Source organism: Gobio gobio (assembly GCF_949357685.1).
Source record: "Gobio gobio genome assembly, chromosome: 24".
NCBI lineage: Eukaryota > Metazoa > Chordata > Actinopteri > Cypriniformes > Gobionidae > Gobio > Gobio gobio.
In genome coordinates, this window is record NC_137120.1 from 22,743,379 (window position 1) to 22,758,238 (window position 14,860).

The 14,860-nt window shown below is 38.2% G+C and overlaps 1 protein-coding gene across 11 annotated transcripts in view; it reads left to right on the forward strand.

The window, feature by feature from the left end:
• Window positions 1–14,860, forward strand: part of pcbp4 (poly(rC) binding protein 4) — a 101,354-nt gene that overhangs the window by 59,251 nt on the left and 27,243 nt on the right. For all 11 annotated transcript variants that reach the window (XM_079808403.1, XM_079808400.1, XM_079808399.1 and 8 more), the window contains exons 4-5: window positions 4,745–4,777; window positions 8,811–8,927. In XM_079808403.1, coding sequence (XP_079664529.1) covers window positions 4,745–4,777; window positions 8,811–8,927 — 150 coding nt within the window. The remainder of the gene's footprint in view (window positions 1–4,744; window positions 4,778–8,810; window positions 8,928–14,860) is intronic.

A 14,860-nucleotide genomic window follows, 5' to 3' on the forward strand; every position in this document is an offset into this window, starting at 1 on the left:
ACACTTTTGAGAAGGCAGCAAAACAGTGCTGCCACAAATGGCATTATATCTTTATAGGTAGCTAACTAAATCCTAAAGCGTTGATAATGTTGATCGCCCCCTTGAGTAAATGTTCCTTGTTAGGCAAACTTGATGTTTAATTTTCAGCTTTGCCACAAGGGATGCTATGGTTGTCGTTAGTGTAAATTATGTTCTACTACAGCCAGTTTTTTATTTCAGATCTACTACTATTATGCCAGAACAACAGTTTACAGATAATTTGGTTGAGTAAGTTTGCTAAAAATTAAACCATCTGTTTATAGATAGCTAACTGAATCATAACATGTTGATGACTTGGGTAAATGTTTCTTTGATCCGCAAACTCGATTTCATATTGCGTTCTGACACTTTTGGAAATGCAGTGAAACAATATATCGAGTTTGAAAATGAAATTTACGCGATAAGTTACACAGTGTTACCACAAAGGGTGCTATAGTTGTCGTTAGCTTAATTTATATTCTACTTAAGTCCGTTTTTTTTATTTCAGATCAATTACTATCATGGCAGAACAAAGCACATAAGCATGGAGTTCCACCCCTAAACAATAACCATCAGGGGTGTAACCAGATTGTACGAAAACTTACAAATGAGTTTGTTTGAATTTATATGAATTTGCCAGCATTTCGGTAAAACGAACAATAGTTACAAATTGCGAGTAAACGTTCCTTGCTACTCAAACTCGATTTCATATTGCGTTCTGACACTTTTGGAAATGCAGCGAAACTAAAATTTGTGTTTTTTTTTTTTTTTTCGCGTTGCCACAAGGGCCGCTATAGTTGTCGCTAGCTTAATTTATATTCTACTCTTGTGAGTTTTTGATTTCAGATCAACTACTATCATGAACAACAGTTTAAAGATCATTTGGCTGAGCAAGTTTGCTAAAGTTAGTTAATCCATCAACATGTTTATAGGTAGCTAACTCAATCATAATACATTGATAACGCTATTGGCCCCTTAAATAAATGTTCCCTAATACGCAAACTCGTTTTCATATTGCGTTTTGACATTTTTGGACATGCAAAATCGAGTTTGCGTAACTTAATGTGTGCATTTAATTTACCACAAGGGGCACTAGAGTCGTCATTAGCTTGATTTATATATGAATTTAGCCAAAACGAACAATAGCTACAGATTGCGAGTAAACTTTCCTTGCTACACAAACTCAATTACATATTGTGTTGTGACACTTTTGGAAACAGCGAAAACAAAAATTGAGTTAGTGTAGCTCATCAAGTGTGTTTCATTTTCAGCGTTGCCACAAGGGGCGCTATAGTTGTCATTAGCCTAAATGATATTCTACTACAGTGAGTTTTTGATTTCAGATCAACTACCATCATGGCAGAACAACAGTTTAATCTGTCAACAACCATTAAGCGTGTTTATAGCTAGCTAGCTGAATCATAACACATTGATGCCTCCATTGCCCCTTGAGTACTGAGGTTATGTGCTGTTTCAGTTCGTTGGCCAGGCATTCATGTCTGCATTTAAACACTTGTGTAGAGTATCTTTCTGGCTGTAGTTCCAAGTACTGGCAAATTTCCTAAATCAAAGTGTAACATTGCTGAATCAAAAAGAAAAAGTTAAAAAGCCCTCATCTGTTTGATGCATTTATTTATGCCACAGTTAGTAATTTCATTGGGCTAATTAAAATAGTATGTTCTCTCATTGCTGATTGAAATCATATGCAGCTGTCCCAAGGCTTTTGGGTGACATTTATGGAAGGATGATCATGTAATGCTTAATCACGTTCCAGTTTAAGATCAGCTAAATGATGACTTTGTCATCTGTTGTCTTCTTTTTCCCTCTCTTGTTTTTTCTCTGAAGCATAGTAAATAAATGAAGGCCTGTGGTGTATATCTCCTCACTGTGAAATCAATATACCAAGGCTTGGTTTCCCGGACATACATTAAACACAGTTCTAGACTAATTCTCTGCCGTTATCGGTGGTTCTCCATCACAAATCTTCATTGGAGATATTCGTGGGGGAGGGCTATCTAGAGTCGATTACTATTCATAATGTGTCTTCAGGAGAAAGAAATGAAGGTGAATTGCGTATTATAAGGATACAGAGAGCTCGACCATAGTGGACAATGTTTTATTTGCTGTGAATAAAAACAAGGCCTCCAATGATAGATGTACAGTCATTCAGTGGGCATTGTTTTTGTTCATGCTAGCTTCTTTGTTTGTAAACCATTTTTGCATAAACCATTGCAATGAATTGAAATTTTGAAATTAATTAGGTATGCATGGAAACTGATTTTTAAATTGATAAATTACTGTAATCATAGATTTTGCCTTCTGATGCATTTCTAAAATTCTGAATTTAGTTGACAAAAATACATTTTAGTTAACAATAATGTTCAAAATTATGAAAAACTTAGTTAGATTTTATTATCATTGAGATACTTTTATAGTTTATATTAATAGTTTGAACATTTTTTTTACTATTTGTAAAAATTTACTAATTTTTGTGTACAGTTTTGTTAAAGTTCTTGTAATTGTGTTGTTTGTCTATATATATATAGTTTTTAGTGCTGTCAAATTGATTAATCACTATTAATCACATCTAAAATAAAAGTTTGTGTTTACATAATATATGTGTGTGCATTGTGTATGGTTATATAAATACACACGCATGTATATATTTAAGAAACGTGATATATACACATATATTATGTAAACATACATTTTTATTTTAGATGCGATTAATCGCGATTAATTTATTTGACAGCACTAATCTTTTGATATGTGTATACAGTTAATGTATAGTTATTTTAGTACATCATGCTAAACTAAACATCCTGCTAAGCAGGAGTTTGGTCCGCATTGCCGGCAGTAAGTCAGACTTGTTCCCGGTGCATGTTGGACTCCGGCAGGGCTGCCCTTTGTCGCCGGTTCTGTTCATAATTTTTATGGACAGAATTTCTAGGCGCAGCCAAGGGCCGGAGGGTGTCAGGTTTGGGGACCACACGGTTTCGTCTCTGCTCTTTGCGGATGACGTTGTCGTGTTGGCCCCTTCTAACCAGGACCTTCAGCATGCATTGGGACGGTTTGCAGCCGAGTGTGAAGCGGCTGGGATGGGGATCAGCACCTCCAAATCCGAGGCCATGGTCCTCAGTCGGAAAAGGGTGGCTTGCCCACTCCAGGTTGGTGGAGAGTTCCTGCCCCAAGTGGAGGAGTTTAAGTATCTAGGGGTCTTGTTCACGAGTGAGGGGAGGATGGAACGGGAGATTGACAGACGGATCGGTGCAGCTTCTGCAGTAATGCGGTCGATGTACCGGTCTGTCGTGGTGAAGAAAGAGCTAAGCCGTAAGGCGAAGCTCTCGATTTACCGGTCAATCTACGTTCCTACTCTCACCTATGGTCATGAGCTTTGGGTCATGACCGAAAGGACAAGATCCCGGATACAGGCGGCCGAAATGAGCTTTCTCCGCAGGGTGGCTGGGCGCTCCCTTAGAGATAGGGTGAGGAGCTCAGTCACTCGGGAGGAACTCGGAGTAGAGCCGCTGCTCCTCCACATCGAGAGGGGACAGCTGAGGTGGCTCGGGCATCTGTTCCGGATGCCTCCTGAACGCCTTCCCGGGAAGGTGTTTCGGGCATGTCCAACCGGGAGGAGGCCCCGGGGAAGACCGAGGACACGCTGGAGGGACTATGTCTCCCGGCTGGCCTTGGAACGCCTCGGTGTCCCCCCGGAAGAGCTAGAGGAAGTGTCTAGGGAGAGGGAAGTCTGGGCATCTCGGCTTAGACTGCTGCCCCCGCGACCCGGCCCCGGATAAGCGGAAGAAGATGGATGGATGGATGGATGCTAAACTAATTGAAAATGATAATTTTTCCCTGGCAACTATAGCTGAAATAAGATTATTTGAAATATTATAAATGTATAGTTTATTTTATTTCAGATAACATTTATTTCAAAACGTAACATTTTTGTCATTAATTTTGTTATATAAATTTCATTGACCAAAAAATCAACACACAAGTACGCAACTGTACGACATTTTGTAACAAACTGTACTTATCTTCTTCCACATCCTTGCTTTTGTTCAATTCAAATTAAATATGGTGTCAGCCAGTCAGTGTTTAGGTTATATTTAGCTTATTAAATAAGCATATGCAAACACTGCTACATGTATCATAGTTTGAAGTTTTAAAGAACTTTGTGGCATGCAATTTTTATTGGCATTAAGTGTAGATTTATAAGAAAGGTGATCCTAAAACATCTCATCTGAAATGTCAATTTCCCTAATAGATTAAAGTCCCACTTCACCTCTGTTATGACATATCCAATCATCCTTTTAGCCCATCTAAAGACAATGAAACGCCAGTCAAGCGTGATAAAGCAGATCTTCGGATCTGCAGTCATGACTATGCCGCACACGTTAGCTTCTGTGTCTGAGATAGCGAGACACTATCTGAGGCTATCTAAGTGATTCATGGACTATTGATTCCCTAGTCAGTCCAATTGCAGAGCCTTCGATTGGAAAACCTGTTCCCCTGAGGCCAATGCATGCAGATGCCATATTGCTGTGTAGCGAAGCAGAATTGATATTAATTTCAGCTATCTGTTCAACTAGTCAAACTCACTTTATCCTCCACTATAAGCCGTAGTGAAAGACAGTCACTCTGGGAAAACAACATATCACGCAAACAAACATGAGAGAAAAGCAATGAGTTCTTTATTATCTTCTTTTTTCTCCCCCTACAGAAAGGAGAGACGGTGAAAAGGATACGAGAGGAGGTAAGCCACATGCTACTCATAGATGTTGTCTTTCTCAGCTTCCCTGCATGCAGAACAGACGGCATTCCTTTGAAGCTAGCATGGAATTCTACACATAAATGTAGTTTCATGCTGGAAAAAAAAAAGACACAGAAACGCCCTTTTTCCAACATACGTCCACAAAACAGTTGATGTCCGCCACATTAAAGCTGAAAGACTGCATAAGACATGAATATTTAAACAAAGCCTATCATCTCAAGGACGCATGACAGCGCACACGCTGCGAACACAAATTCATTAGTTTAATATGAATGCGTTGGTATTTTCAAGGTAGCTGCTAATAACAATAGCTTCCAGATAAAGATTGAAGTGGGTTACCAGGGAGAAAAACCCAGGCGTGGGTGAGCATGTCCCTCCAAGAATAATAAAAACAAAATCTGACACTGATGATCAGTTGAAATTCTTCATGGGCTAATGGAAACACACAGAGTCTCTTATTCTCTTGCTCGCTTGCACCCTTATCTAATGTTTTTTAGCTCTCTAACAACATAAAATGACAAAAAGACTGCTTTTTTTCAACCTAATTAATGGTTTGAGGGTGGCAAATGTGAATGCAAGCCTGCACATGAGGCATTTTTTAATTCATTAGTTGGGACACCACAGGGGTCAATCCTGGGCCCGATAGATGTCATAAACAGAAGATATTGCAATTGGGTGTTTTTCTCTGCTGTTCGGTGCTATTATTAGGAATAGGAATTGCTCTTCCTGAAAAAAGTTTGTCACCCGCCCCATGTCACACTAATTCCAAATTATTTTCTTTCTTCTGTTGAATGCAAAAGGAGACATTTTGAAGAATGTTCACACTGTTTTATTCCATACAACAAAAACATATAGTTACCTGGGACTTTAAGGGGCCTATCATACACCCGGCGCAATGCGATGCCAGATGCGACACAAGTGTTTTTTGCTAGTTTCAGCCCGACGCAAACAAGGAAAACGAGGTGTGTTCAAACGCATTTTTGACACGTTGCTATTTTGAGGAACTGAAAACGACTGCTCCATTGACCTACAAAAGCCTGGTCTAAAGACAATAGTGCAGTATTTTTTGTGTTATTTAAAGGGCGGGTTAGTAATATGCGCCTATAGGTGGGTCCACAACGCGCATACACTCTGCTTATTACACACACAGGGATGTGGCCCTTTTGGACCATGCGCCTGGTGCGCCAACCGTGTTTTTCATCGTTAAACTAGCAAAACTGGATTCGGGACACGCCCTAAGTGCACCTGCGCCATGCACTCAGATCGTTAAAATAGGGCCCTATAGCTCACAAAAAGCACATGAAAAGTGCACTATAACACAAATCTTCTGAAGAAACAAGTTTGGAATGACATGAGGGTGAGTAAAAGATGACAAAACTGTTTTTGTGGTAAACATTCCAACAATATATTACTACCCACAGCTCTGGAAAAACATAAGAGACCACTTAACATAGATTTTTCAATGTTAAGTGGTCTCTTATTTTTTTCCAGAGCTGTATTTTCTAGAAATTAAGTCATACCTGAACTATACTTTAAGTCGCACTGGGTCAAAATTGCATTGTTGATAGAGAGAAAAAAACCATCAACAACATATTATTACATTCAGAAATAAAGCAAAAATACCGGCAAATAAAGTAAAACATTTACAAACATTATTAACACTGTAAACATTTGTTTTAGGTCCCCTTGCTACAAATCAAATCCTTCAAATGTAACTGTATTCGGAACAGAACAGGAATGAAAAATATAAAACAAACATAAATTCTAGTGAACAACAATTATTATAAATGCCAAGCCTAAACAAATTGATTTAAAGCGAAACTAAAACACAACCGTCATTTGGGAAATGCACCACACAAATCATCTGGCTTAAATCCAAATGCATGTTTTGCGTGCTAAACGTTAATTGCATTATATACTGTTATGTGATTAATTTTTTTTTTTATTATAACTACAGTAAACTTGGTTTATTACTGCATACATTTAGTAATGATATAAATATCTATACATTTGATAAATTATAATAATATATACTGTAGATTCTATATAAAATATGTAAATTATACCGTCGATAAACTCAGCGGCATTTGCATGCATTTGTGCATGATTGATAGAGAGATCAGTGTAAGTGAAGCTGACAGTCAGAGCTCTGCAGGAAAATGAATCACTCCGCCCAGTCCAGATCTCTGCTGGAGAGCCACACTTTTGGACTGAACACACCTAACATAAGGCCTATGTGGGCAGAACTAGTTTCCCTGAGGAGGTCAGGTGAATTTGTGTTTCTTAACCCTATTCGGACAATAAATTGTTTCTTGTGGGGTCATAAGTTATTTTCATCATTGACAGGGGCTAGTCAGCGATGTTATTGCAGTCTGAATCCAGAATGTCAGTGTTTTTCTCCCACCACCCGCGTAAAAATCCCCGTCCGAATTACCTACTGTTTTTTGACAAACACCAAGGTCGTGTGGTAATTTAATTGCCATCCGAATCCACATCTCTGAGTTTTCAAGAATATATAACTTCAAAATTCACTGTTTATATCCTTTTTGACCACTGCAGAGCACCGTACAGTTGTGCTTCGCTGTAATTTGGATGCATTTTACAGATCTAGACTTTTATTACTGAAATGCTGGCAAGTATTTACAAGAGCAATATATTTCATCACCGCTCAAAAAATAAAAATAAAAGCACGTAAACATTTGAAATGGGCCATTATTTACTTATATTGTATGTTAAGATAACCAAGCAGCATTATGTTTACCTCATGTAAATAAGAGGCTGTATTAACTTATTTCCGCTCATTTCCATGTGGAATAAAATTACATCCTTTATTTTGAGATGAAATACAAGACACACTAACTATTTTAACTATAATGTGCGTCTACATATCTTCCTATTTTTAAACAGATTTAAATAGTTAAATAATAATTAGGATATTATTTTCCTATTATTAAATTAAATATGCATTTATTCTTATTATACCAAGCATATGACATTTTATTTACAGCATACAATCGTGTTATTGACCACGTGAGCAGTGTGTTCCCAGGTGCGCAGGATCACAAAACTCGCTCCTCCACCGTGAATAAATCACCATGCAAATTTATTTTTACGGACTTCCACATGAGAAACAATTACCGTCCGAATAGGGCTATAGACGTACTTTGAGTCTAATCCCATTCTGATTGAACACACCTGTGTTTTTCTCACACAAAAATACAGGAAAAATGGCCTACTATTTTCTTGAGCATCCACTGAGAAATCTAATGTTGTCTGGATAGGAATGTGTTGTGGTATATAATTTTTTCACAGCGTTGAATACCGAAACTAAAACACATTTTTTTGCTGCGTTGCCTAGTGCAGCTTCATTATGGATTAAGATGTTTTTGCCATCTTGCAGTGTAAAATAACAGTTGGTTGGTGATTCAAGTACTGCCGGGATCCCACCTGATGCAGAAAGGAAATACATTATTATAATTTTTTTTATGTGCTTAAATACCATTGCAAAATTGCACAAAACTTTTCAAAGGCACATAATTTGAAGGCCCCCCTTTAAACACACACACACACACACACACACACACACACACACACACACACACACACACACACACACACACACACACACACACACACACACACACACACACACACCTTCTGCATATTTCATTTTAGAGTTTAAAAAAAATGCAAGGCCACTGCAGGTGACTACAGCTCTGGAAAAAAATAAGAGACCACTTAACATTGATTTCTCAATGTTAAGTGGTCTCTTATTTTTTTCCAGAGCTGTATGCATTTGAGCAGAACTTTTATTTTTTGAAGTTGTTAGTAAAAGTTTTGCAAGACAATGCAATTTCAGTCTTTGTACTTAGGAATTTTAAGTTTAATTCAATGTGTTACTTGCCAATTATTTGTGAAATTTCTACTAATTTATGAGTGAAAATTGTTTCTACACCATTTTTTTTCAGTGTACATCCCATTTAATTGATGTGCTTTTACTATTCCATCCATACAGAGCAGTGCACGTATCAACATCTCAGAAGGCTCGTGCCCAGAGAGAATCATCACCATCACGGGTGCCACAGAATGTGTGTTTAGAGCCTTCACTATGATCACAATCAAACTGGAAGAGGTAAGTACAAGAAAACTGCTCTTGCATATACAATCACACAGATCAATAACCATAAAATATAACATATACATGCATATACATTTACTCACCTTCATGTCGTTCCAAACCTGTAAGACATTCGTTCATCTTCAGAACACAAATTAAGATCTTTTTAAAGAAACTAAGATATTTCTGTCCCTTCATTGACCGCTATGCAACTACCACTTTGACGCTTCAAAAAACTTCATAAGTGATTGTAAAACTAATCCACATGAATTGAGCGGTTTAGTCAGAAGTGACTTGATCGCTTTATTTGATGAATATTTTGAACTTAGGCTTTTATTCACATATAAACATTCATAAACTCACACATCAGATGTAGTAAATGGAAGCTCAAGCATGTTCGCTTGATGTGCGAGAACCGCTTGATTTTGCAGCACGTTTGAGCTTCCAAAAGAACCAATGAAGTTCATTCTCGTGTTATGCAGCACGTTTGAGCTTTCTAAAGAACCAATGAGGTTCATTCTCGTGTTACGCAGCACGTTTGAGCTTCAGCAAGAACCAATGAGGTTCATTCTCGTGTTATGCAGCACATTTGCGCTTCATCAAGAACCAATGAGGTTCATTCTCGTGTTACGCAGCACGTTTGAGCTTTCGCAAGGACCAGTGAGGTTCATTCTTGTGTTACGCAACACGTTTGAGCTTTTGCAAGGACCAATGAGGTTAATTCTCGTGTGACGCAACACGTTTGAGTTTCCGCAATAATTAAGTAGGTTAATTCTTGTGAGTCAAAGCAAGTACAGTTGAGCTTCTGTTTATGTGTGTTGATCAATGTTTATATGTGAATAAAAGCCTAAGTTCAAAATATTCATCAAATAAAGCGATCAAGTCTCTTCAGAAAATGTGGACTAATTAACTCAATTCATATGGATTCGTTTTGCGATCACTTTATGAATTTTCTGAAGCATCAAAGTGGTAGTTGCGTAGATAGTCAATGAATCTCTGATTTCATTATAACAATATATTAATTTGTGTTTCAAAGAACGACATGAGGGTGAGTAAATAATGACAATTTTATTTTTTGGGTGAACTATTCCTTTAATAAAAACATGGATATGTTCATCTTAATGTACTTGATGCTATGTAAAATTTACTTTGTTGCATCACCAACAGTCTCTGCACATAACTGACTTCCGCTGAAAATGGATGATTTACGGTCGATTTGCAGCAATAAAGCTGTCAGGATTAACTCCTTTGAACTCCGTGTTTGAATTTCAGCAATTTTGAGACATGGTTTGTAAGAACAGCTGGATGAAACAGTCGTGGGTAGTTTTCATATATCGTCAGTCGGTCCCATAGCAGTGGGGTGCCTATCTGTTGTAGGATAGCCTCAGAAATGTAATTTGAACCCCTACACGTTACATTCCCCTGGTGATGCCAGTGAACGATTGCTGAAAAGAGACATACAGCTCTCTGGAAAAAAAGAAAGAAAAAAAAAAACGTGCTAGATGTCCTAGAATGCGATGGGACTTTGAAAATTGAAGCTGATGTGTGTCATATACTTCACAACTGTCTTGCCTGACAGCAACATTAACTCAACCAATGGCATGAGTTTGGGGGCTGGATCTGTTTTGCAGAGCAATGGCAGTATTACCTCTATCCCCACCATTGACTAGATTTTCCATAATTTATGAGACAACTCTTCCCGCCATTGACAAGTCTTTCCGGCAATCCGCCCGTTTTGGTTATAAAGATTTATCTTGAACTCTGTCAATAAAACTAGCAAGCATAAACCATAATTAAACAATAATGAATCAATTAAAAAGGAATTTATACCTGTATGTTGTTACGATGGATCAGCGGTTTAGAAAATTGATTAATGACTGATTCAGCTGTGGACGCCATCTTCTGGCGAGACACCAGTGCATTATGGGTATTCTCTAGCCGTTGAGTGTACATCGGCTGTACACTCGTTATTGCGGTACATTATGTGGAATTGAATGAGTGCACTCGATACAGCCAAACCAAAATGTATTCAGACACCTTCGACATTTCACATTATCACAGTTTTTTCGCAATAGTTTAGAAAATGGTATTAAAATATGACAAGAACTGTTAAACTGAAGAGGTGACAAAAAGAGTTAAAATGTGTCAGGACAAATTCAGCTTGATAATGTCAGATAACTTTGATAGAAAGGTACGTAATGGATTACAATCAACCAATCAGCTGTCAGCTGTTAAATTTAAGTAGGCAATTAGATAATACCAATTTAGGTCAACCAATGACCAAGCAATACTTAATTTTGTTCAGTCTGTAGTGTAAAAGGTCACATTAGCAATTAAAGAAAAAACACTTAAGCAAAAACATGGTCAGGTCAAAGTGTCTGAATAATTTTGGTCCTAATTTTTTTATCAATTTTACTGATAATCCACTGTATGAAGGATTTTGGGGTATATCACAGCTTAATTATTTTGCTACCCTCACTTACATTAATTAACTATAGTGTCCTACCTGAAAACACACAGTCGTTAATAGAAACATACACATAGATGAGTCACACATTCATATTTCATTTTATTAATAGCATGGGTTATATAACTGCTAGTCAATGAGGTGTGTCTGTCTGCCTGAAGCATGTCAGCTCTACACCCACCAAGTAATAATGAATCTTCTCACTCCTGCTAAATCCATTATGTATTTGATATCCTTTCATAGCAGGCAGAGAGCCATTCATTAAACATCTGTTAGGAATCTCCCTCTCCGTCCGCTGCACAAGACCGTCTCCGTATCCATAACCGAAGAGTCACCATAGAAACCTCTGAGGTTCGGTTTTGCAGAGAATATCATGCGCATTACTGGTTGAAATTTTACAAGAATCTCTGTTGAGGTCTGGCCCGGCTTTGATCCAGAATGTTTTCGCCTGCTCTTGCCGTCAGCTGAGAACACAGATGACATCTAAAAGCCATGTCTCAAAGAGTTTTGGAAGATATATGACAGAATAGACTGATAACTGCGGGTCTTGGGTAGAAGACTGTGAAAGTCTTCAAAAATATATGTCATGATATACTGGATCCTATTCACTAATAATTGCACGTGGTTGTTGTGGCCAAACATCTCCGCAAGGTCATTCCATGAAATTGTGTATTTGATTTGTGGTACTACAACAACAGAAGCCACATGAATGGCACTAAACAACAAAATAATTAAATTCCTTGCTCTGCATCAGAAATAGTTTCAACCTGGTCACCGTGATTTTGCCAAGTAAAACCTCATGCGATTATCGCGCGGGTTTAACGCTTCGTGACTAAACAAAGGGTACCAATGTGAGTGTGCTCACCAGTGCGCAAAACGACAGGCATAAAAGCATAATTTTTTTAAATAAATGCCTCACATTGATACCTAAGAAGATGACGAAGAGGAAGTAAGTAGACGAAGAAGAAGATGCAAAGAGGCAAGATGAATGTAGAGCTGGTCTCTTTGGTGTCTGAACACAAAGAACTTTATGACAAACTACAAAAATTACAAAAATCTCAATGAGAGGGAGTTATTAGGAATTGGAGGAATTGCAAATCAAATAGGATTCGATGGTGAGTTTCATTTCACTTAAGACATTTTTCAATAAACTGCATCTGTCAGGGAGTGAATTTGCACGTTCACTGGGCGCATCGCCAGTGAAAATCGCTTGTATATGAAAAAACACCTTGAAAAACGCTGCCGATAAGCACACGCGATAATCGTCCGGTGTGCATGTTCCTGGGTCAACATATTTTGTTTATCTTGGAACAACATTCCTGTCCGAAAACATAGTCCTACCCTTAAACCTAACCTTACCCATAACTTATCCTAAAATCAGAGGGAAATGATAGGTGAATAACGCTGATGTAGAAGCACCTAAACCTGGTTGTTAGCCTAAACTTGACATAAACGGTAAACTTGTCCCTCAAATCTGATTGGTTGATTGGAATCAACAAAGATGTTGATCCAGGAACATGTTGTACCTGGTGAAATCACATTCGCCCTTTTGATCCCGAGTTGATGTTGCATATGCGTTAGATTGCAGCTTTTGTCATAAATTCTCATACATTTTGTGCCAGGACCCGCGGCGCTTACTCAACAGATAATATGCAAATAAGACAGACTCAATCTGCTGAGCGTAATATCTAAATTGATATTTTATTATGGAGGGTTGTTAAATGAGACAAGAGGGATGACCAATAAAGGGTTTGTGTGACGTCCTACATTAAGAATGAATCCGGAGATTTAGTCACCGTTATTAAGATTGAGGCATATTAATATCACTACTAATTCTGCAGAGAAAAGACTCTGAGAAAGCCACAAAGAAGGACAAGATAGAATATAATTTCGATATTCCTTCCCTAAAACTCCACGGCATCGACAAGAAAAGATTCACGGTTTTCTTTTTTCCACCTCTCCTTCGCTCTCTGGAGGTTTCAGGGCAAAACGTTGAAAGAACACAACAACAGCGTCTCTAAAGCCCTAGCGCTGATGGAAACACTAAACAGAGAAGAAAAAGACTCGCTAGCTCTACTTTCCGAGACGCCACTCGAGGTGTATTCATTCAGCTCACGTAGGTGAGGTCTGGGTTGATGGGCAGAGAGACAGAACACGCTATTTACATTTCAAACTCGGCAAGATTCCTGCTCCCCCCTAATTGATTGCAGCAGCAGTGGGCCACGATTCGGGCTGATATTTATTACCTGGTTTAATTAAAGAGAGAGCCTCTGTATCTGCACTAGCTGAGTAATGGACATTGAAGCTGATTTCTTGTAGTGGCAGGTATATGAGATTGGAACTCTCTGCATAAAGGGATAGCTTACCTAATGCCCGGTACACATTGTACGATTTTGGGCTGTTCCAGTTGAAAGATGACCAATCGAGTCCAATTCTGTGGTCGTGGCTCCTAAGCGGTGGTCCTAAGTCGTACAGTGAGAGCTTCAAAGATGGCCTTGCGACCAAGGATAGTCTGCAATAATTCAGCATGATCATCTCACTGTGTTTGCTGCTACAACCTGCGTCTATTGACTAGTTAATAAAAGTGCGACATGAAATGGCATATTGATCAACGCGACATGGCACTAAAACTTAAAACTACTTACCTCAAGCTCTATTTGCAAAATTAGCATTTCAAGTTGGCCTCTTTTCCCTAGCAATGACTGCGTCCATATTCTCCTCGTTCGCTTCCTCCTCTCTTTTCAGCGCACATAAAAAACACAATTGCCAAAGTGCGATTCATCTTGATTTATTTGTTTACTAGCGCATACAGATGATGTTTTATTCTTCTATACTAACTTGCGTCATAGCCTACGATTCAAAAGGCGTCCCAATTTTATTAGATCCATGTCGTACAGTGTGATTTGTAATGATCTTATAGGATTACCAAAATCACAGACTGTAGCAGGCATTAAAAATATATTTTGGCATTCTGGATGTTAGATTAAATGATGGTTATGTCATTTAAATCTTCATGCAGCTGTTTTTTTCTTAGAATGACTTTGTGACCACATGTAAAGCTCTAAAAGGGACCAAACAACACAAAACATGCTGGTTCAAATTGGTTCAATCAGCAAATTTCTGAAAAATCAAAATGTGCTTATTGACTAGGTTTTTTAAATGTAGCCCACCTTACAAATACAAGTCACACCTTGATAGAGACAAGTGCGGATGACAGGAGGGTAAATATCATTTAATTTGGTCATAAAAATCAATAGGTGTCTTCAACGGCGGTGCAACTGTGTTCAGTCGGCTATAACCTTTTGTTAGCGGGGACATCGATCTGCAAACTCTGAATAGAGAAATTGATTAAAGTGGCTTTGGTAAAGAACGTTTCATCAGATTGCAATCAAAAGCCACGAAGGGTCAGTGATGCACAATGACATTCTCAAACCTTGGAAGAAAGAATGTACGTTAACGATCCTTGTGAATTATGAATACA